Source organism: Lonchura striata, chromosome 8 (assembly GCF_050655825.1).
Source record: "Lonchura striata isolate lonStrDom1 chromosome 8, ASM5065582v1, whole genome shotgun sequence".
Taxonomy (NCBI): domain Eukaryota; kingdom Metazoa; phylum Chordata; class Aves; order Passeriformes; family Estrildidae; genus Lonchura; species Lonchura striata.
In genome coordinates this window covers 17,077,764-17,099,746 of record NC_140710.1, presented here as the reverse complement: position 1 = coordinate 17,099,746, position 21,983 = coordinate 17,077,764, and the positions used below count along the sequence as shown (strand labels likewise).

Genomic DNA, 21,983 nt, shown 5'->3' with positions numbered 1-21,983 from the left:
TGAAGATTCTACCTGAAGTGCCAGAGTTTATTTTCATACTTGGGAAAGAATGGCTGAATAAGTAATTGTTAATCATGACTATCTACATTAAATTAAATTCTTATTGCCTCAGCCTGTAGCCTTTCACTTTAGGAAAGCATTTCAGCAGCTAGTACACCATCTACAGGGCTTTTGTGCAGCTTCTCAGGTGCAGAATGTCAGGTTATAAAAATACATACATACTAAATGCAATTCCCCAAAGAGCAGGTCAAGCCCAGAAACATTGTTTGCAAGCAGTAACAACCCCAGAACACAGCAATCCAATCCAACAGCACTCTGGCTGTAAAGACTTCAGGTCACAAAATGTGTCCAGGAAGCCAAAATAAAAACAGGATTTAAGTAGCCTTTTTTTTTTTTGTTTATAAAGGAAATTAAGAAGACAGACTGTTCATTAAATATAAAAGCAATTTTATAAAAACACATCAGAATTTTATTGCTTGAAGAATACAGCATATGAAAAAGCACAAGAATGTCCAAAAAGAAAGGTCACAAAAATTCAAACATTACACCATACATACCAGATGCAGTAAAATGTTAACCTGATTCCTGCATCAGAAAAGAAAGGTGTGAAAATATACCTAGTATTATTTAGAAGGAAAAGACTCATTTGAAATAGAAAGTGTGAAGGTGTTACAGTACAAATTAGAAAAGCCAACACTGCACATTAACATTGTATCACTAGACTAGATTTTCTACCTTTGGTACTTAAACCTTTACAGAAAACCACTTCCTTGGTCAAACCTTGCCTAACATATTTAATCTGGTATCCAGGAAAGTTTAGGGTTTTTTTCTTTTTTAAACTTAAACATTCGAACAAATACTCTTCTGAGTTTTCACTGCATTACTGCTTTTAAAGACATGTTCACATTTATTCAATATGCAACTCAACACATCTCAAATTTAAATCAAAAGTCACTATGTGACCGAGATCTGAATACATGCCAATTTTATCTTGTTCAGATCTTTATGTAAAAATGGGCCCACAGTTTGCTGTTTGCATCCTCATGTAAACAGACTGCTGCAGCCCTCCTCAAGAATTCCAACCGGAGCAACTCGCTGAGGACATCAGTTGATAAAACCATCCACGTTTTTAGAGAGCTATGGGGTCATCTACAGCAACATGCAAGTGGCTTTTCTAGTCTGCTCAGATCAGTGTACCAGAAGATATGCCAGTATTACTTCATGTAACACATTAAAACTCAGCAATGGACACTACTGTGCTTTATTTCAACACAAAGGACAGCTGCTCATCCATTAAATCAACAGAACTATCAAAAGGACAAATACATAATTTCTGTTTCATGTATTGCTGCTGATCACTCTTGGGGAACAATTTATCAGAAACCTGGACTTACCAACAAACCAATTGAGTGAAGAAAATGTTGTCTTTCAACAAGGTACCTTAGTAATCCAGTGGCAATCTAGTCTGGAGAATGTTAGCATTATGCTGATAATGACTAATCAAGGTTAAATAAATTCTCTCTTTTTTGACATACTGTTATGGTCAGCTTTTGCCTTCTTGCTCTTCAATACTTAATCAGTCCCTGTCACATCAGCAGAACAAACAATTTTGTTTCTTTAAGTTCCAGCTTTATATTTCAACAATATGAATAAATCTGGACTACAAAATACCATCAACAACAGTTAACACTAAACTGGAGTGAAGTAGTAGAAGAGTTAGTTCTTCAAACCAGGCAGTCTTTGAAGTGAAATACTCAGTTAGGACTGTCAAAAGGATGTCATAATAAAACCATGGGTTTAATTTTTTTCCACCCCTATACAAAAAAAAAAAAAAAATTGAATTTGTACAACTCCTATTAAACATACCTTTTCCTAGCTTGGTGAAAATGTATCATTTTCAAATTTTAACAAGTGTGGTATTCGAGCATATATAATATTTATTGCCATATACATCCTCATTTTAAAAAGAACTAAGAATTCAGACTCTTCTATGCTGAACTCTACATTTTTTTCACGTTAACAGATTATGTCTACTGTACCACTCCCCCAAAAAACAATTAAAAATTCTAAGTAAGATTTTATAGTTTAGTTAAAAGGGAAGAAATGCAAATGTGGATTTAGAGCTTTTTGTATAAATCTCACTATATTTTATAAACATGTTGTTTATTGTAACACTGTTTATTGATCAAATAAATGACGCACTGCTATCTAAAATTTCCATATACACCATTAAAAATCCAAAGTTGATATGATACTGAACCTTAAATCTTCAAGAGTTCAAAAAAGACAGTTTATACATGTACAGCACACAACAGCAGACACCCCTAGAATACCAACTGCCAGTCCACGATGCATACAAACTTACAGGTAAGCATTCATTTCACTGTTTTCATTGTGCAGGAAAAGTATTTCTTAGTAAGACAATTCAGCTGGTGATTTTCAGATATCATCTTCATCATCTTCATCCTGAGAGGATCCTGCCTGATTGGATGCACTGGCTGAGGCAGCAGCAAGCTGTGCCTGTTGAGCTGCTTGTTGCATCTGTAGCCATTCCTGCTGTGCCAGTTCTGCTTGCTGTTGTCTAGCCTAGAGACACGAATTTAATTGTTAAGGCCATACATAGCTCATGAAGAATCTATAGAACAGATTATCTTTAAACACATTTTTATCTTTACCTGCAGATTGCACTTTTATATATTTTTCATTTTTTTAACTAATTGCATATGCAAAACCACATTGAGACGTACGTTAATAATTGGTACCAGGAAGTTTAGCTATAGTCTCTCTCCCTCTGAAGACACCACTGTTTTGAAGCCTTACACTTACAAAAACAACAGACAGAAATTAGTGTATTGTAATGACTGTGCTGAACCACTAACTAATGAAAAATGTAACTAAGGCTAAGAAAAGGAAACCTTAGACATCAGTTTCAAGGGATCTTAACATTTAATCACAGTTCAGAGATGAAGACAGCATTGCTTTGTTGATTACAAATAACAAAACTTCCAATTATTAAATCATCCAACTGAACCACAGAGGCACACATTATCACAAAAACAAAGCAAGCCATTATGTTACTTTGCCAAGCAATCTTTGCAAAATAGAGCAAGGCATGGTCTCCTCAAATTCCGGCATGACAACTGAGGATGGCTTTGCTACAGAAAGGTATGGACTTCTACTGAAAAGTACAAAAGATTCCACAACACTTCAAATAGTTCAGCTGATGAATCTTCATTTTTCTGCCCAGAGTTTTCACTTGTTTTTTTTTGGTAACTCCAGTTGATTTCAGTAATAGACTGGAAATTTTTTCTTTAACACAATCAATTAGTATATTTTACTCTTCTACTTTTACAAGTCATCAATAAGACTATTATGATTTCCTTTCTAATCCTACTGCAATCACTGACTTTTCCTATTTTTTTGCAAGGCATCAAATTTTTTTTCAGTTTGGCAAACTATAAGATGCCAAAAGATAATGTTTGGAAAACAATCAAACCCTATTTGTCAGCTTAGCAACATGAAAAAAAGGGGAGTGTTCCCTTACTATTACGAAGTGTCACATTTTCCTCTGTTCTAGCAGTAAAAAATAAACAGAAGTAGAAATCTCTTCTCAACAAAAACTTTTCAGTATTTCAAACTTCAAGTGATAGCATAGTTACAAGGGCTGGAACACATATAAGATGCCACAGAGTTTTGAAGGAAAGGCAGCAGCATCTGTCCACATAGGAAGGCACAAATATTTATCAGCCAGGAGGTGACAACAGGGCTCCTACCGAGCCTGTGCAGCGAGGTGCACTGTACACTCAGAGCTGATACACGTGCACGCTCCAGGAAGGAGGCTCAGCACGCCACACTGGATGCATCACTTTGTCAGTGCCCACCCTCACAGCCACATCTGTAATGACAACACATGGGAAGAGAGAAAAAACCCACGTAACTGAGGAATTCCATTGAGTTGCATTGACCAAGAAGCTCTATAATTAATCTCTGGTAAAATTAACTCATTTATTGCACAACTCCAGTGAGGAAGCCTCAAAAACCCCCCAACTCTATGAAGACCCTTGTCTTGCACAAAAAATTAAGACATGAATATTGGACTGAGACATTCCCTGACTTCAAATATTTACAATCATCCAAGCCAGAGGTGTCAAATATTCATAATAACAGGCAGGCATTTTCGAAATAGAGCAAGAAGTCAGCATTAGTGTCATGCTTTAGAATATTAAAAATATTAACACAAATAAATAAGCATGCACATGTGTAACTATTTTTAAGACTAATTACAGTACCTCCAACAGCACATTACAGCGACTATTTTTGAAAAATGAGACTGTGATCCTTGAATCTAAGCAAACATTTTCCATATTACCAAACACTATTTTTAAAAAGCATTCATACAATCTTGTCAAACTGGCATGCGCTGTCTTAAATTAGAAGTTAAGGCACAGTAACAGAATTTTAAAAGAATATTCTTCAAGTTGTCATTCCTTAGACAAAGTGTAGCTTGCATAAGGAGGTTTTAGACAATTTTTTAAATTTATTCTTTTCAGCGATACTCTGGAGCTAGTACTCCCTTAATACACCTTAGTTTTGCTGCTTTTTTATTTTGTGTATCACATTGAGTTACTTGCACAAAATAGTAAGTAAAAAACAGGTATCAAACTGCCTATTTGTAAACCTTACCCAAAATCCAGAAGCAGCCATATTGGTCCTTCTAACTTAGTACATTCAAACAAGAGTTAGGCACGTGTGACTTGATCATAACTAGTTCACTGCAATATCTATATGGTATGCTGAAATTTTAAATGCCTTAAAATTCATCATGCAATAAAGATTAAAGTATTTGGCGTGTCATGACATGAAAAGCAACAGTCTCGGCAAGATAAAAGTATTGCAAAGGGGAGAGAAGGCCACGGTAATCAGACATTAACTGAATAAGCATTTTTATCAGAGGAAATCAGAGTAAGCAAAGCGAGAAAATAAGACTCTGGCCTTGGTTAAAAGAAAAGAGAAATACCAGATAACCAAGCTCTTAGTTTAGAGAATGGTCTTGTCAAACTAAGAGAGCAGTCAAGAGAAAGATAGTGGAGAAAAAGAAGTAAAATCAGGTTTTAGTCAAACTGGGAGATGATAAACTATCTGGTAAAACTGGAAGGGGATAAGGCTGGGATGAAGTAGAATGTGTATGTGTTAGTACACTGTTTGCAGACAAATGCTTTTCCCATGCCTCAATGGCCTCTTTAAAAATTTATGCATGAATTCACTCAATTATAGTCTTGCCAAGAATAAAGTTTCTTTCCAAGTATAAGAAATAACATTTATGCACTGATGGTCAGAAACAGAAAAGCTATTTTCATTTTTTAATGCTTCAAAACAGGTCATTTCCTAGAAACCAGCTGTTACTCTTTTACTTCGTCAACTAATTCTCAATATCTTCTCCATGACAGACTGAAAATACTCAAGTAGCAGCAAAACTCCATGCTTTTTAAAACTAGAATATGAAATCTGTTCACATACGAAGTCCTATATGTCAAATCACAGAAGTATCATCTCAGATGCCACATCAATTCTCAAGGAAGGGGATATTTGTTAACATGTGCACATGTTTGCGTGGCCCTAGACCTGCAGCATTAATTATTCCAAGCTCATCAGGACAAGGATTGCTTCACTTACTTGTGCAAATAATTCCTGTTGCTGCCTTAGTAGCTCTTCTTCGGGAATGCCGAGGTTCTCCAAGCGTGAACTGGCCTTTCTTCTCTTTAGTGCTACTGTTTTGCATTCTTGTAAGACTTCTTTTACTTCACTGATATAGGAGCCAAACCCCAGACTTTCTAGCGCTAGAAAGAAACAAAAAAAAAAGACATTGTTTACCTTCTACAAAGTTTCTGGTAATAGATATTGATTTGTTTAGTTAAAACAAAAAAAAAAAAAGTAAAACACTTGGTAACTTTCCTATTATCTGCTGACAAAAACCTCTATTCTTAAAGAGATCTGACAGCTATTTCCCCCTCCCCCCCCTTCTGCTATGTCCTATAGGAATACATGTTTTTAGGCTAAAAAAATTAAGGTTCATCAAGTACAACCAAAGAAGCTTACACTTGCAGAGGATTCAGAGCTTTCAGATACACTTTGCTAGAGACAGGCATTATTCTCCAAAAGACCTCTTTATCCCATTTTTTCTATATCAGAATTGACAAAATTTAGACAGCTAAGAAGTCCTTCCTAACTGAATTTCTATCTGAATTTTCTCTCAGAGATTCTACCTTTGCAGGTTTTGCAAGTCTTCAGTAGAAGGTAAATTAGAAACCTACAACAGAGCAGAAGTGATGCATGTAAAGTGATCATAGATCCTTCAAAAAGGCAGAACTAAATAATATTATGTTGGGTTGCTGAATTTTAACTTTTGTCTGTTAGCATCTAAATTCCTATATATAAAATGCATAGTTCACACATATAAAGCCATATAAAGTTATGTATAAGCACTTTATTGTTTTATTTCTCAACTGAACCCCTTCTATTTCTGTCCACATTAAAATGTATTCAGAAGCTAAAATCTTGCACTTTTATCTGCCCGAAGACATTGGCAAAGCAGCTACATCCTGCAACAACACTTTTTTTAAAGAATGCAAAGGTAGCAGAAAGGATTATAAAAACCCAGGTAGCACATGTGACAAAAGGCAGTTTCCTCATGCACCATTTACTATGACATGCCTCTACACACACCCAAAGTGAACCTATTACAGAATAAACTGGAAACGTTACATAAACACCAATTATACTAGAAACAAGTATCAGTTTAATAAAAAACATGGTTAATTTCCAGCATTTACACAATTCAGAGTTTACAACACAAGAGTTGTTTTAACCTTTATCTTAATTTCAAACTTTTGTGACAAGCTATTGAAGAAACGGCACTAAACTGCACAACAGCAATCAACAACTTGTTATAAACAAGATCTTACAGTAACTCAGATAATATTCTAACACTAGTTTTGTAAGCAACATTTTCCTAGCCATAACTACAGCAGCACATCATGGTACCATAATCTAAACAATATCCCAAAGGCATTCTCTATGTTTTCAGCTTCCAACTTGTACTAAGAGACAACTCACACAGTCTTCAGCAGTGCTGTGGGTGCTGCCCTCTAGTCTTACAGCACTACCTTCTCTTTAATAGAGAACACCTGGCAAAGAAATTCACATAATACTTATTTCTTTTAAAGAAATGAAGTTAAAAGACAAACTGATTTAGAGACAACCAAATTACTTCAGAGACAGTATGCCAGTTCAGACTCAGCCCACACACAGACACTGAAAATACTTCTTCCAATTAGCCCACAGTTTCTGAGAGAATTACCAAAAACTTCAAAAGCTTGTTTCATCCAGCCTCAGCAGAGAGGAGGCAAATCCATGTCTCATAGACCAGAACTGGTTACGTTAATACTGTACAGATATTTAAGAACTCATTCAATTTTAAAATGTAATATATATATTTTTTAAATGACAATATATCAATTTTAAAATGACAATATATACAGAAAACTTCTTTAAGTCATACTTTTTAAATCAAACTGAAGAAATCTACAAGTCTAACATCACTAAGACAAATCATCACAGCAAAATCAGAGGTGTTTGTCAAAAGAAAAGGGTTGGCAATCTGAACGATCAGACTACCGAGTCTGAAGTTAATCTCAAGATGTGTTTTTGCAGAAATTTTATATGGTTCTTAAAAGAAAATAAATTAATGGAAAGAACTTACAATTGTGAATTGAATATAGCACCGACACACACAACAATAAAATTAAAATCCCTCACGTGATACAACCAAGACAGATTTTTACAGTTATTCAATATAACAAAGCTATGAATAACCATAAATGATTTATGCATCATAAATCTACTCCATCAAAATTCTGCTGCCTGTGAAACAACTTACAAAGTTGACCATCTTCTTGAAGCACATCAAGGCTTACAGAACACATATGAATGGAAGGACTATGAATCCCTTTATACAAGCATGGTGCGAAAATGTGGGACAAGTGACTACTACTCTATCAGAGCTGCTCTCTCATCAAAACTCAAAGCCTTTCTATTTTTTGAGTCTTAAACATACCATCCTACCCAGATGACTTAAAATTTAGTATTTTCCTGAGGCTAGAATTATCCCACCAAATGTAAACAGCTGAATTCCAAAATACAGCATTTGGGATAGCACCATTCATATTTACAAACACCAAATCACAATTATCCTTTTCCCAGTTTCCTCCTACTCTTAATGACTGCATGAAGGTGGAGGTCTCTGAGTAATCAGTGACACATAGCTAGTAATACTTTTATTTTATAAAATCAAGCCATTAATATCTGAGACTTTTAATTTTTTATGCTCCTTTCAAAGGAAATAAGACCTCCCAAAGTAAAATCCCAAACATGAACAGTTGTGGGACTCTTACATGCTAATATACACATTGTCAGTATCCTAACAGTCCATGAAAAGAAGAGACAAGATTTGACATCAATCCACAGCCTACCTTACTGCACAACAATTCCATGTAGACCCCAGTCAGCCAGCAAACTCACCTGAGAGGAAACCCTGCTCTGCCCTAAATTCTCAAAGGCCACAGGGTCAGCTGTATCTGCAATTGCCAGATACAATCTGAACTCTCCCGCTCTCAGAAAGTACAAAAAGACTCCTCTTGGCAGCACCCTGTGCTTAGGCTGGGCCAGGTGTGATGTGATGGCCATTAGCCTCATTTGACTTCTAAGCATTCAGAACAAAAAAGATACATGGGCGACCACAACAGATTTCAACTGCCTCATTTGTTAGCATCGTTATCATGACGCTGCTGCATTAAGAGGCATTCAAAACAGCAAGTATCTAGAATGTATGAAGATGGATGAAAATGCTGAAATGCTCTACTTATGCACACAATCACTGTTTCCAAAAGTGGCAATCAAAACCCTCAAACCTCACAGAAGGATCATCTGCCAGCTGACCAGCATTGGAAATGAGCTAATAGCAATTACTTCCTTAAACATAAGCACAGCAGAAAATCCATTCATCTCTAAAACATTACAAAAATGGATACACTGCAATATTTTGCTACAAAGTATAGATTTAATTTGAAAATAACTTTTTCTAACTCTGAGATGTGATAACATAAGAACACAGAACCCAGCAAAATACTTGGCATGGGACCATCTGCTGATGTTATGCACACCCACTTTAGTTTCAATTTCTGTTCCAAAAAACCTGCACAAAGCCTAGGACAGCAATAGGTGAACTCTTTTCTACAGACTACCACTACTGGGTACAAAATACTTTTATACATAAACCCTTTACTGCCCTCGGTCTTAAGGATTACACGTTGTCCTGTGTTAAGAACTAACCTCAAACATTTTGTGTGGCGACTTGAAAAAACTATCCATGTATTAAAGAACATCACACCTAAAGTATGCTTCCATGTGCAAGCACAGGTTTTACTTTACATCCTAGGCTTCTGTGATGGAGCTACTTTGCTAAACTTGCAAGCTTACATGCATTTAATTTAATATTAAAGCTCGTACATGCTACTTATTTTCTTTTGCAGTTCATGACCCAGTCAAGTACTTAAACCTCTTCTGTTGGGCAAGCTAATAAATTTCAAGCAAACCAATTTTTTTTTCCTTCAAACAGCAAATATTGCTTAAAAAAATCAGATCACGACAAGATTTTTTTAAACGAACTCGATACCATCATAGCCCTGAAAATAGCTGTAGTACAAATGCTGCTGTTAATACCTCTACTAAGCAACCGAGTGAAGAACTCTTTCACTACTGCTGCTATAAATTTGTTTGCAGCAAACAACGACATCAACAACCCCGGCTTAAGAAGCAAAGCAAGTGACTTCTGACAAAAAACGATGCCTAATGCAGACTTCGGGATGAGGCAAGAAAACTTCTTATTTGAGACAGAATTTAAAGAAAAACAAACAAGACAGAGAGAGAACTTGCCTTTTATTCAAGCAAGCAGAAGTGCAAGTCAACAGCACAGAAAATACAAGGGCATAGGTCACGTTTAAATGCTTTCTGCAACAGATACGAAGATCCAACATTAAACAATGAGACTCTATGGACAGTCCTAAAGAAATATACTCTTTAGAGATTCCAGACAAGAATACCATGGAATAAAGTCTGGGCCCCACATAATCAATCTCCAACTAAAAAAAAAAAAAAAATTTACTAAATTCATATTATTGAAACACGCTGCACATCCATTCGAAAAAGCAGACCTCATTTCCCAGGTACGAGGAAGAGATCTGACGACTTCACTCACAGCACCACAGGCTTCTCTGAGGCACAACACCGGAGCTGGTCCTGAGCACAGCCAGCAGCCGCTCTAACCACACAAAGACATGCTCTCTTGCAGCGCGACTGGCAAGCCAGACAGCACACGCTTCTCCTCCACACCCTTACCAGAGCCTGCCTTTTGTGTTCTGCGTAGCTACAAGCAACCAGAGGGGAAAACGCGGCAGCGGGACAGGAGCGGCTCCCAGGTGCCCGGGCCGGCAGCGGCACAGCACCCGCGGAAGCTCACCTTGTATGACGTGTTCCGGGGAGATCGTTTTCTTCTCCGATTTGTTGCAGATCTCATTGGCCTCGGAGGAGATGAGGTGGATGAACTCAGTGCAGCAGTTGACCACCAGCTCCCGGGCGTCGTTCGCCACGCGGACGTTGGGCAGCGTCTCTTTGATCATCTTGTTGATGGCAGCCCGGGGGATGGTGAGGTCGTCGTCGTTGCCGGACGACGAGGCCATCCTGGCTGCGCTCGGCTCACGGGCTGCGCTCGGCGCCCGCGCGAGCCTCCAGGGCGCGGGGACCCGGCGGGGGCGGGCGGGGCCGCGGGGGCGGCGTCGCCGAGGGGCGGGGGACGGCGGGGCCGGGCCGGGGGTCGCTGCCGGGCCGGAGGGTCGCGGCGCCGGGAAGCGCTGCTCGGGCTCAGGGCTCCCTCGGCCGCGGCGCCTGCCACTGCCGCCTCCGCCACATCCTTCGGCCGCCGGCGCCGCTGCCTTAAGAGCCGTGTGAGGGGAGGCGAGCGGCGGAAGCCCCGCGCGGCTCCGCTGGCCCCGGCTGGCCCGGCCGTGCGGCGGCCGCGAGGCGGAAACGCTCCGAGCCCGGCTCAGCCTGCGAGGGACGGCGCTTCCGCCGGAAGCCGGAGCGGCTTCCGCCGCCGGGAGCGCCGGAAAGGCCGCGCTGCCACGTGCGGGCGGCGGCGAGGGGTCCTTCAGCCGCCGCCCTCCGCCTGGAGCTGCGCTCCGGCCACACCCGGCTCCCCCCGGCTTTCCCCTCGGTGCCGGCAGCAGCAGGGGATCTGACAGCCCCGCCATGCTCGTCCCTCCGCAGTTGATTCACGACTTGCAGGCAGGGCTGGCTTTACTCGGCAGCTATCTATCTATTACACTGTGTTTTCTGCTTGCACTCACTCCATAGCCAGTAGTGTGAGGGTTGCACGAGACGGAATTAGCCAGACCACGGTAGTGTTTGTGAAAGGCTCACTAAACCCACGGCCCTGGTCTTGCCTTGCTGTGTGCTGCAAAGGAAAAAACTGCCCCGGAATGCAGCCCAGCCCGAGCTGCAGGACAGAGACAAGCACAGCTGAGCCGACACTGGGGCTGCTGGCAGGCCTAGCCCTTCTGTGGGTGTCTCTGTCCAGTACCCTGTGCTGACCCTCAGCAGGTGGCAAGGAGATCTCAGCTGCAGAGGGGCAATTTGCCAGGCTCCCTTCAGCCCCAGCAGCACTCTGCTGTCATTTCATTCCTGCTCTCTCCTTTCGGGCTTGCTTCTGTTCACCTCTGTCATCCACACGCTGATGCTGGGCTGCTTGGGGCCCCCAGCTGTGCACAGCAGCTGCTGCAGCTGCTCCTGTCCCCTCAGTCCCCTGCATGCCCCTGCATCCTAGGCCCCACCAAAAGGGTCACAACTGCAGAGCAAGCCCTGCATTAGGCGCAGTCTTTGGGAGCCGCAGAAACTTTGAGCTCCTTTGGGGAGAGGCAGGGCGGGGCCGCTGCAAGTCACAGCACGGAATTAGATTTTGGCTCTCTGAGACGGTATTGAAGGAAAGCTGGGCTCTGTGGGTGGAATGTGCTGGGAAGCTGCAGCCTGGAGGCCCGAGGGTCACTCGGCCTCTGCTGCGGTCAGGGAACAGCAACGACAGGCTCAGCAATAGCACTGCAGCCAGGCTCCCCTCAAACCTTGGCCTCAAACCACCTGGAGCACTAGGCTGAGAAAAAGCAAGGGAAAAGATCCGCTCTACATGACAGAATTTTGGTTTAACACGTACTTATTAGGATAGCTTGGAACAAGAGGGTTCTGTATCAGACACCGAAGGTACTGAAGGCATTCAGTGGATTGAGATTACTTATTACTGACAATTCTTTGTTTTCAAAAAGTAGTACCCAGACAGTAAGAAGATATTTTATTTTAAGATGCTTTAAAAAAACATTTTATTGCTTGCTAAGTGCAATATGCTAGTAACCACTGCATATAAAGGAAGCATTTAGAATATTATAATAAAAATATATTAATAATAAATATTCTACTAGTCACATTTTAAGATTGATGAGACTTTCTTTTATGTTGCTGATAAATAGATCCGACTTCTGGAAATGAGAATGGCAGTGTAATTGACCAATTACAATACTGATTCTATCCTAATAAGTAAAAACATATTTTTATGATATTAAGAATCTAAATCATCTGCATACTGTACACTTCTCAGTGTGTATTATATTCAAGTAAGTGAAGGAGGTCAGGTTAATATTGAATACACAAATATCAGTCAGTGTTCGTGTTCCTAAGAAAACATTTCTGGAAAAAGCAAAACACTAAACAGAATAAAACTACAGTTAGAGGATTTTAATTGCAAGGGTCTGCAAACAGTAACATTCAAGAGATACACATTGAAATGAATATCTTAGCTAAGCTCAAACAAGTACCTTGCATGCATTTTCTTAATTACAGACCAAAGGCATTTGAATAACAACATACTGTGTCATCAGTAGCTACAAAAAATAATTCCAATTTGCACTATATAATCTTATACTTATTGTGAAGGTTTTCCCAGGTCAAAGCTCTTTCTGCTTCTCCACCGTAGCAATTTGATGAAGTTGAGACTTGCACTGAAGATTTTGTCATGCTGAAAAACCATTTTGTAGAATATGTCAATGGGTAGATCTCCATTTGGATCTGCATACTTCAGAGTTGTCATTGGAGTATACAAGGTGTTGGTCTGATGGCGAAAAGGTGGATTTTCTGCAAGAATTATCTTTACTGTATGCTGTAGAGAAGGAGAAACAGAATTTTAAAAGAACCTTTACCAAGACAGTAAAGTAAAAACCCAGTTTTCAGTGGAAAAGTAGAAGAATAAAGTGCTAGAATTATGTAAAACCCTGTATAGTTTTACTAAACCATCATTAGAAATTCTTCTTGAAATATTCAAAGGCCGTAAGAAGTATTTCTTATTTATTCTTCTGTTTCTCTATACCATGGCAATAGCATCTGACAATTTAGTATCCTGAGTAGTCTTCCAAATGATTGTGGGCTTATATGCCCACAGTAGGTAGATCCTCTCTTTTGCAGTTCACTGCTAAAGGGACAGGACTGTGCCTTTGACACCAAGATCTGGGAATCATCAGTTGACACTAAAGATACTCCTTCTAGCAAACACCTGAAATCATCATCCCCTCCCACAGGTGGCCTAAACTTGTCTTCCTGCAGGAAGCTTCAAACATCAGAAACATCCAAGTTTCTTTTATTGTGCCTTGGTGGCCTGGGGTGGCTGTGTGAACTTCCCTTAGTGGAGGGATTATGAGTGAGGTGGAAAGGACAGAGCTTTACCAGTACTGGGAACCCTGGGTGGATGTATGGTAACAATGCAGAATATTCAGACTTCACCAGAGGATGTAAAGGGCATCCAATATCTGAGTAGTATTTAAATTACAATTCATAGTTATCTTCAATAATTCAAAATGAACATTCTTTTAGTATTTTGTAGACTTTTGTTTAAAGACTCTGAAAATTCTTTTGAATTTTTTAAAAAACTTTTTAATTGTGTACATTTAATTAATCTGAATGCTTCTACCAGAAAAACCCACCAGCCAACCACTGTATTCATAAATTACAAAGGGAAGAAAACAACAACAACAAAAGATGAATTTTTTATGAGTTACCTCTGCAACATCTTCAGCACTTTGTCCCAGGCTCTGAAAAATTTGTTTGTAATTTTTAAGGTAAATGTTAGTAAACATCTCAGCTGTTTCTTTATCTGCAGCTGAAAGATCCATTTTCATTCCATCTTCAAACACTTTTCTTTCAAACTCTGTAACCACTGGGCCTGGTTCAATCAAACTTAACCTGTTCAAAAAAAAAAAAGAGGTTAACTGGTTGTTGACTGTCCTCCAAGGAAAATACACCCTCAATTGTTCTCCAAAAAGAACATTGAAAAGTTGCACTAGCAAACAGTATGTAACAGTACTTTCTGCAAAGGCAATCCATACTGCATTACTGCTGCCCTGCTCCTTCTACCCATCCACATATAGTGATAGAAATCTGCATAGTTCAATTTTCAGAGAAGTGCTGTAACTTAATTCATGACATAAGTGAGTGCAGTTGTTACCTGCTGTCTCACAGCTGTGGAATCCAAGGGTGATTTATTCACAAGGACTTACCAGATAGTAAGAAAATTAATTAATGGATGGTAACAAAAGTCATTACTTTCTGGACCAAATCCTGCATAGGTTTCTTTGTTTCTAATTATAATACTAGAAGTAGCTGAAAGAGATAGGGGAATTGCCAGAACATGGATTTTCTTTTTCAAGCTGTTAGTGTTACATGATTTAAGATCCCGCCACTATATAATAATAAAATGCAATACAGAGATTTTTATAGTGGGTGGACAGATTCTGGCTGCTGCCAAATCTCAAAGTTTTTATTTTGCCCAGTAGCATATTATAGCAAATCACTGAAATACAGCTACTGGTCAGATTTTTCCTGGTTCTTTTCTCAGGCAGTAATAACACCCAGCCACTGTGTTTATCAAAACATTCTTTGGGATTGGGCCTCTTACTGGACTTGAGTTCTTCAGGGGATGTTCTAAAGGCTCTTCTTCAGAACTAAATCAAGCTATTGACCTTCACAGCAGAATTCCAACTATTGCTGGAATTAAAGCCCTTTCTCTTGCATCACTCTTCCCATTAGACCTTGAATTTGTCTTATTATACTTCCTTTTATAACCTCTTTTTTACTGTGTCTTATACTCCTGCAATCTCATTATGAATTGTGGTATATCCTGTGTATTATTACATTTAGGTCCCTCCTAACTTTGCAGAGCAATATGCATAATCACACTTCGCTCTGAAATTCCACAACAGCAGCTGTCTTTTTCCTCGAGGCCCAAATGCTTAGATACACAGAGATGCAATGGACACTTACCAGTTATTGGAGTTTGCACCAAGAATAGTAGCAGAATTGCATGAGTATTACATGTGAATTACATGTGACAAATCAAACCCGAAGTCCCACAGATGAACAGGATGGGTCTCCTGAATACTGTGTAAAATGTTAGGAATAGTACACCACACTTCTCACTTTCCTCCCACCCCCCTTCATTACAGGTATCTCACCCTGTAACATTCTGATGGATTTGCACTTGCTCAGTCTCTCTGATAAGCCCTTGAACTTTTTAACCTGTGAATTGCCTAAGGCCATTATCCTTTCCAAGGGGAAAGATCACAGGTCAAAGTTATAATTTTACTCCTGTGATACTGTAGGTAAGAATCTGTTTTCAGAAGCATTGCATGAAATGTATTTTATCCAAAGCTAACTAACCATTAACTGTTCAAGAGAACATGTTTATTTGAACATCTAGATCTTTTTATTTGCTTACATAATGTGAAGGGTGTGGGCATTTCTATGCCTTTTGTGATGTACAGTTTTCAAGGGCTTCTCAGTCTGTTTAGCAGCAAGCTTTAAAGATTTTTTTCCTACCTCTGAATGTATTTTAAACTATCTAAAATACAATTGACACAAGTGGATCAATATCATTTACACCAGTGGATCAATGCCATTTACACCAGTGGATCAATACTTACTGCAGTTTGAACTTGAGTGCTTGTATAGCTAAACTTTCGCAGAATCCTTCCACAGCAAACTTAGATGCAGCATAAACATCATTAAATAAGATGCCTGATGGTATAAACAAAACATCCTGAGAATGTGATTTTATCCAACATACTAATAGTTTGATTTTAAAGACTCGCGTGTTTTCCCAAAATTTCTACAGTCATGCTGGGAAAACACTAGAAAAACCCTTGAATACACTGAATCTAAATACAAATTTTGTTCTCAAAATTGCTTAGTCTAGCAAAGATGCTTGTCTAATGCTTTTCCTCCCCCTAGCTGATGCTGTGGTCTCCTTGGATGATACTATTTTGTAGTCTAAGATATGAAAGTGTCTGTAAATATAATACCATCTGCATTATTTATCAGCAAGACTTTAATAGGCTCTAGATGAACACAGAGGTTGAGTGTAATGCAGGAGATACAATTATGCAAGAGATCCAGCTTGCATCTGAGTGATTTAGAAAAAGCACTACATCAATCCATTGAGGTGGAGAGTGTTATATTAAAACACCAATTCTTGGAGTTTCATGGAGGACCCTTGCTCACCAGAATAATCCAGATAAGATCAATGTCACAGTTGTAATAAATTAAAAAAAAAAAGCTAGACAGGATGGGCTATAAGAGTAGGAATATCATTATCTGTCACTAAAATTCAACTCTCGAGTGTTGTGAGAAGAGAAACCTTACAAAAAGGTGGCACAGTTGTCCAGGATTGGATTTTATTCTACTACTACTGTGCAGAGCGTAGCAAGCACGTTTGTCTGTTCCCATAATTTTTTTCCAAGAGGAAAGAGAAAAGTAATGCTAAGCCCTATTTTGCAGATAATAAAAATACAACAATAAATTTTATAAAAATTATACTGTTCAAGTTAAAACTCTAAAAAAAATTGCCCTGCAGGTTTTGTTATTAAAATGCTGTGAGAGTTGCTGTGTAATAACAAAATACCTGGATGCATAAAACCCACCAGGTACTTTTTATAGTTGGAACTTCAGCATTACAAAGAGTCAAATATGCCAGCTCCTAGTTTTTGTTTTTTTTTTTCTAAAAGGAGGAAAGCTTTGGATTTTGAACACTGAACTCTTAGTTCAAGTAAACAGGAAAACCAACTTTACCTTGTATTCCCATAACACTGCTTATTATAACTATATGCCCACTCTTTCTCCTCTTCATGTCAGGCAAGATCTCCTTCAGGAGTCGAACCAGGCCAAAGAAGTTGGTGTCCATCACAGTTTTCATTTCCTCAATGCTCTGACATTCAATAGGTCCAATGAGCCCCATTCCAGCATTGCTCACTGCACAAAATGGGAGACAACAGCAAGCAAAAACATCCATAAACATAAACTTGCAATCGTTACTGGAAAGCATTTGAAAGGAATGTGAGGATTAAGGTTTAAATTATCCTAAATACTCCTTAAAGAAAGGATTAAAAGATGTTAGTCACTAGAGTTTTCCAAATACATTTGACATTTCCATATGTCTTTATTTTTAATTCTGCTTTTAATTAAATTTAAATTATCTGCTATTTTTCATTTTTTATTAATTTATTCCTGATTAGTGCTTTTTTAAAAAAATATAAAGGGATTACCAGAAAATGAGTCAAGAATTACTTGTATTTTTTTAATAATTCACTATTAAGAATCAAAAGCTACAGTCAGTATCCATAGAAATTAATAGAAATCTTAAAAAACGTGATAGACCAAGCCATATTTTGGTCTATTTTTTTTGTTTTATTGACATTCATGTACCTTCAAGAGGAAGTAACCCCCCAACAAAAGAAACAAAACACACAATTCCATTGATTTTTATTTGCCTCCTGGATATTTATAAGTGGGGAATGATGATATGACTGGCATTCTCCTCTAGAAGGAGTACATCAAATTGGAGTATAATAAATTCTGCAGAAATAGTTGTTAAGCACTGTTTTAATAATTAATCAGAAAAAAGCCAAGTCCATAATTTTTAGTAGGTAAGATTTAATAGCTGATATAAGCATTTCCACTAAGATACTAATATTTATTTTTAGCAAAACAATATGAAAACACTTGTTGCTGAATTGTTTGTAAAGTACAATTTTAATTCTCAATACAAAATGGAAATATCCCTATAGCTTTTTTGCATTTGTTCTTTTACTTGCTAATTCCCAATGCTATTGCTTTCTTAGTACAGACAGGTGTTACCTTCATTGTAAAAAGGGCTCTGCTTCATAAATAAGGTGATGCCAGTTTAGACAAAATTTCTCATATTTACTAAAAAAAAGTATGGTTTTACCCAAGGCACCTCCCTGTGATCAAGTTTCTCCTTTGTAAACAGGGAAAACAAGCTACCCTACTTCATGGAAGCAGGGTAAGATTTAATGCACTACACTAAATATACTATGTCACTATTTTTACTTTGATAATTTAAAAAATACACTAACAAAACTTCTCCAGGGTATTTGAGACAATGTTTTATAGAAATCTGGTATCTGTTGATAGCACACACATCCTGTACTTGCCCAGGACATCAATCCTTCTGTCAGGGATACTATTCACACAGGTTTTAATAGACTGTTCATCACAGACATCCAGTTGTTTAATCTCGAGGGTTTTGCCCAGCCTGTGACCTGCAGCTTCCTCCAGTGGCTCTTTCTTGGCCAGGTTCCGCATTGTGGCAAACACTGCAACACACCAGAAATAAAATCTTCACTGTGGCACTTGTACAGAGAGGTATTAAAGGACAATACTTTTATATGCAGGACTTAATACAGAAATGAGATAAAAACTAAAAGTTAAAGGATTCTATTTTGAACATACATTGTCACTAATTTCCCAGTCTGGTTCTGAAATCCTCGAGAAATTCAAAATAATTAAACAGCTTTGTCTAATGAAGAACATGGAGTGTAGAAAGCATAATACAGTCACTAAAATTTAAAAAACTGGGTGTTACATTATGCCACTAAACCGTTTTTAGGTACCCATAAACTAATTCTGGATTCCATATTTCCTGGATTTTCACTGTATTTTCTTGACAGTAGAAGAGGAAAACAAACCAAAAATGAGTCGCCAAACTGAATAAAATCACCTGTTAAATCACAGACAAAAAAAACTAGCACCATCTCAAACAGTATGTTTCTGTAAAGATAAAGAACAGATAGATTGTTACCTTTAAATCTTTTCTGTTCATCTTTTGCCATTTTTACAGCTAATGCCAGTCCAATTCCGGAGGAGCAACCTGTAATGAGGACATTTCTTCTTGCCATTCTCTTCACTGAGTGGTTCAATTCTTCAGAGGAGCCACAACGTAAGTGTAACCACAGCATAATGTGAGTGGCCTTTAATACTATCTCCACCTTCCCTGAATCAACAAATCTGAAAATGCTCACCTGGGCGTTGCATGATTAAGGGATAATCTTCAACTAAACAAAATAGAAGCAGATGCTCCTACATGTGCTTATAATCTGCATTATCAAAACTGATTAATACAGAATTTGATTTAATCTATAAACCAAGGTACTTGTAAACTACATGGATTGTTTCTAATAGAATAACCAGCTTACACAGTACTGGCAGGAAAAGCCTTTCCACAATTACAACTGGTCTGCAATGCTAAGTCCTCCACTCACATCTATGGAAAGTAAACTGCACTCAGAGTGGGAACCCTCTGCTAAAGCTCTTCAGAATTTCTACACCTACAGCATTCTCCTGGTTCTTTTACAACAGACTATGGAACAGATTTCTTCCCTGATGACTTACTATTGTAACAGTCTTAATAGGCATTAGAGAAAAAAAAAAAAACAAATTGCAAAATGGGATGTGGATTCTGAAAGAGACAAATTGTTGGACAGACTCCTCAGATTTCCTTTTGGCAGTGTTCCCAACCAAGAACAGAGAAAGTCAGCAAGCATGCTGCAGTGGAGAGCTGACAGAAAATGTTGAACAGACCAGTTTCATTACATTCTTGCCAAGACTGAAATCTCCTTCAACACTTCTGATTCTGCAATTTACATGACAGAAATTTTAAAAAAATAAGAACTAGCCTGATGTCTATGTTTTGGAGAAAATATTTTACATTTACACTGTGGATTAAAAAGAGGGGCATTTGAGCTGGCACTTCAGTGCAATTCATGTTTAACATACTGTAACTGTAGGTATACTACATTCAGGAAGAAAATCAGTCCCTTGTTTCTGTCCTGAGTGACAGGAAAAAGAAAGACTTTAATAAGCAATTAGCCTTATGAACAGCATTCAGCTAATTGCAACGCCATTAGACACAGTGAAATGTTTTTCAAGACTCAACAACCCCATATAAATGCAACACACTCCAGAAGAATGAACTTAGTGTTCCAGGATGTAAATTGATTAGTAACTCAAGAAAAGTAGGACACTACAGAAATATTTAACTGAAATTATGTTTTTAAAAAGTCCATCCTTTCCAAAAGAAATAAACTGGCTTTAACAGTATAAGTGGAATCCTTAACTTCTCAGGCAAGCAACAAAATAGCAAAACATCCAAAGATAAAATATAATTCTCCTTATTTATCAGGTTTGACCCACAGTTTAACCAGATAAGTTAGTATACAGACAAAATTTCAGTGCAAATGCTATTTAGCTGATTCAGAGATTAGGCAAATTGCTTTTGCTGTTCATGCACATTTATATTTAGTGCATGTAGGAGGAGCAAATGAGGCTTTATACAGTGCTAGTTAGTAGAATTCCATTAGTGTTGTGATGCAGCTGTAATTAAGGATTGGTTATATTTTCCACTTGAAATCCCAGTTTGAAGGGCTTATGTATTCCACTGCTTTAAAAAAGTCTGTCTGAAATTTGATGCATACACTTATAGGCTGAAGGCAAAGTGATGTGCATAAAGAGTTAAAAATAAAAATAGTTTAATTTGCAATTATTGCACCAGTCAACCTAATTCTAAGATTTTTCCCTTTACCGTTATGTAGAGAAAGAAGTAGCTTGATTTAAAACACAGTGTACTTATTTGTGTAAGTAACAGTGTTTTTTGTCACATCATAATTTTAACAATATCAGAATAAATAATCTGAAACTTCAGAAATACTTTGGACGAGTGTATCTTGAATTATCAATGGTAGCAGAATGTGTGGCTGGTTTTGTAGAACCACTTAATTTGGACCATGTGGCATTCATGGAACGTGTTTACATAAAGTGAAAGAGCCAGTACTGCCCAAGGAGTTCAGCAAACTGCCACTTGCAGAGTTTTTGGATACCTCAGGTTTGTTGGCTCAGACACACTTTTAATATACAAAACACTTAACTGAGGCCTGGTACTCAAACTGAAATACATTCAATTATTTTCCTCTTCTTTACATCAAATAACTTTAGTAACTTGATTTCTGAAGTATGAATCACATGTCTTAATGCACATAAATCATGTGTGCATTAATCAGAATTAGTCTGAGGCCTCAAAAGTACATTTACAGTTTCTGATGCTCTTGTAAATATAAAAGTGGGGCCACTAGCCATTTATACCAACTTAATGTATGTAGTGTTGTACTTTTGGAAACCTGGAAATAAATATGTTTCAGAATGCATAGTTATGATGTGAATTTAATCAGTGGGAATTTTTGTATGTTTTTTGTTTGATTAAAAATTTCAAAAGAAAAAACCTCAAGGTTTATGGCCCTGTCCCACAACCCTGTGCATCTTAAAGATACTGCTTGGAGTAAAGCAAGCAGGTTTTGCCAGTGTCTATGATCAAATCAGTGTCCCAAAACATCTTACAAACAGGTAAATTTTAATAATATGTTGTGTCTGCATCACTGCATTTGTACAAAAAAAGATAAAATAGTCCCAAACAAAAATTGCTAATAAGGTAGTAC

General features: G+C 38.1%; 2 protein-coding genes across 2 annotated transcripts; both read right to left on the bottom strand.

Moving 5' to 3' along the window:
* Nucleotides 1-446: 446 nt before the first annotated feature.
* Nucleotides 447-11,137, bottom strand: DR1 (down-regulator of transcription 1). Its single transcript, XM_021526050.4, has 3 exons — nucleotides 10,574-11,137; nucleotides 5,674-5,837; nucleotides 447-2,586 (listed from the first exon to the last, which is right to left on the bottom strand). The coding sequence occupies exons 1-3, from the start codon at nucleotides 10,791-10,793 to the stop codon at nucleotides 2,440-2,442; spliced, it is 531 nt and encodes a 176-aa protein (XP_021381725.1). The 5' UTR covers nucleotides 10,794-11,137; the 3' UTR covers nucleotides 447-2,439.
* A 1,301-nt stretch (nucleotides 11,138-12,438) lies between these two features.
* LOC110470270 (retinol dehydrogenase 8) lies at nucleotides 12,439-21,730 on the bottom strand. The gene is made up of 6 exons (XM_085586512.1): nucleotides 19,298-21,730; nucleotides 18,647-18,812; nucleotides 17,269-17,444; nucleotides 16,125-16,218; nucleotides 14,205-14,388; nucleotides 12,439-13,312 (listed from the first exon to the last, which is right to left on the bottom strand). Exons 1-6 carry the CDS (start codon nucleotides 19,452-19,454, stop codon nucleotides 13,079-13,081), a joined length of 1,011 nt encoding a protein of 336 aa, XP_085442638.1. The 5' UTR covers nucleotides 19,455-21,730; the 3' UTR covers nucleotides 12,439-13,078.
* Nucleotides 21,731-21,983: the final 253 nt, after the last annotated feature.

What these genes read in the sequence shown, in the direction of transcription:
- DR1 (XM_021526050.4), bottom strand. Translation starts at nt 10,793, where the DNA reads ATGGCCTCGTCGTCCGGCAACGACGACGACCTCACCATCCCCCGGGCT. An exon ending in CCCGGAACACGTCATACAAG is followed by an intron (nt 5,838 to 10,573) that starts GTGAGCTTCCGC and finishes GTTTCTTTCTAG; the next exon opens with CGCTAGAAAGTCTGGGGTTT. An exon ending in AACAGGAATTATTTGCACAA is followed by an intron (nt 2,587 to 5,673) that starts GTAAGTGAAGCA and finishes TCGTGTCTCTAG; the next exon opens with GCTAGACAACAGCAAGCAGA.
- LOC110470270 (XM_085586512.1), bottom strand. Translation starts at nt 19,454, where the DNA reads ATGCTGTGGTTACACTTACGTTGTGGCTCCTCTGAAGAATTGAACCAC. An exon ending in AGGATTGATGTCCTGGGCAA is followed by an intron (nt 17,445 to 18,646) that starts GTACAGGATGTG and finishes TTGTGCAGTGAG; the next exon opens with CAATGCTGGAATGGGGCTCA. An exon ending in CAGTGTTATGGGAATACAAG is followed by an intron (nt 16,219 to 17,268) that starts GTAAAGTTGGTT and finishes TTATACCATCAG; the next exon opens with GCATCTTATTTAATGATGTT.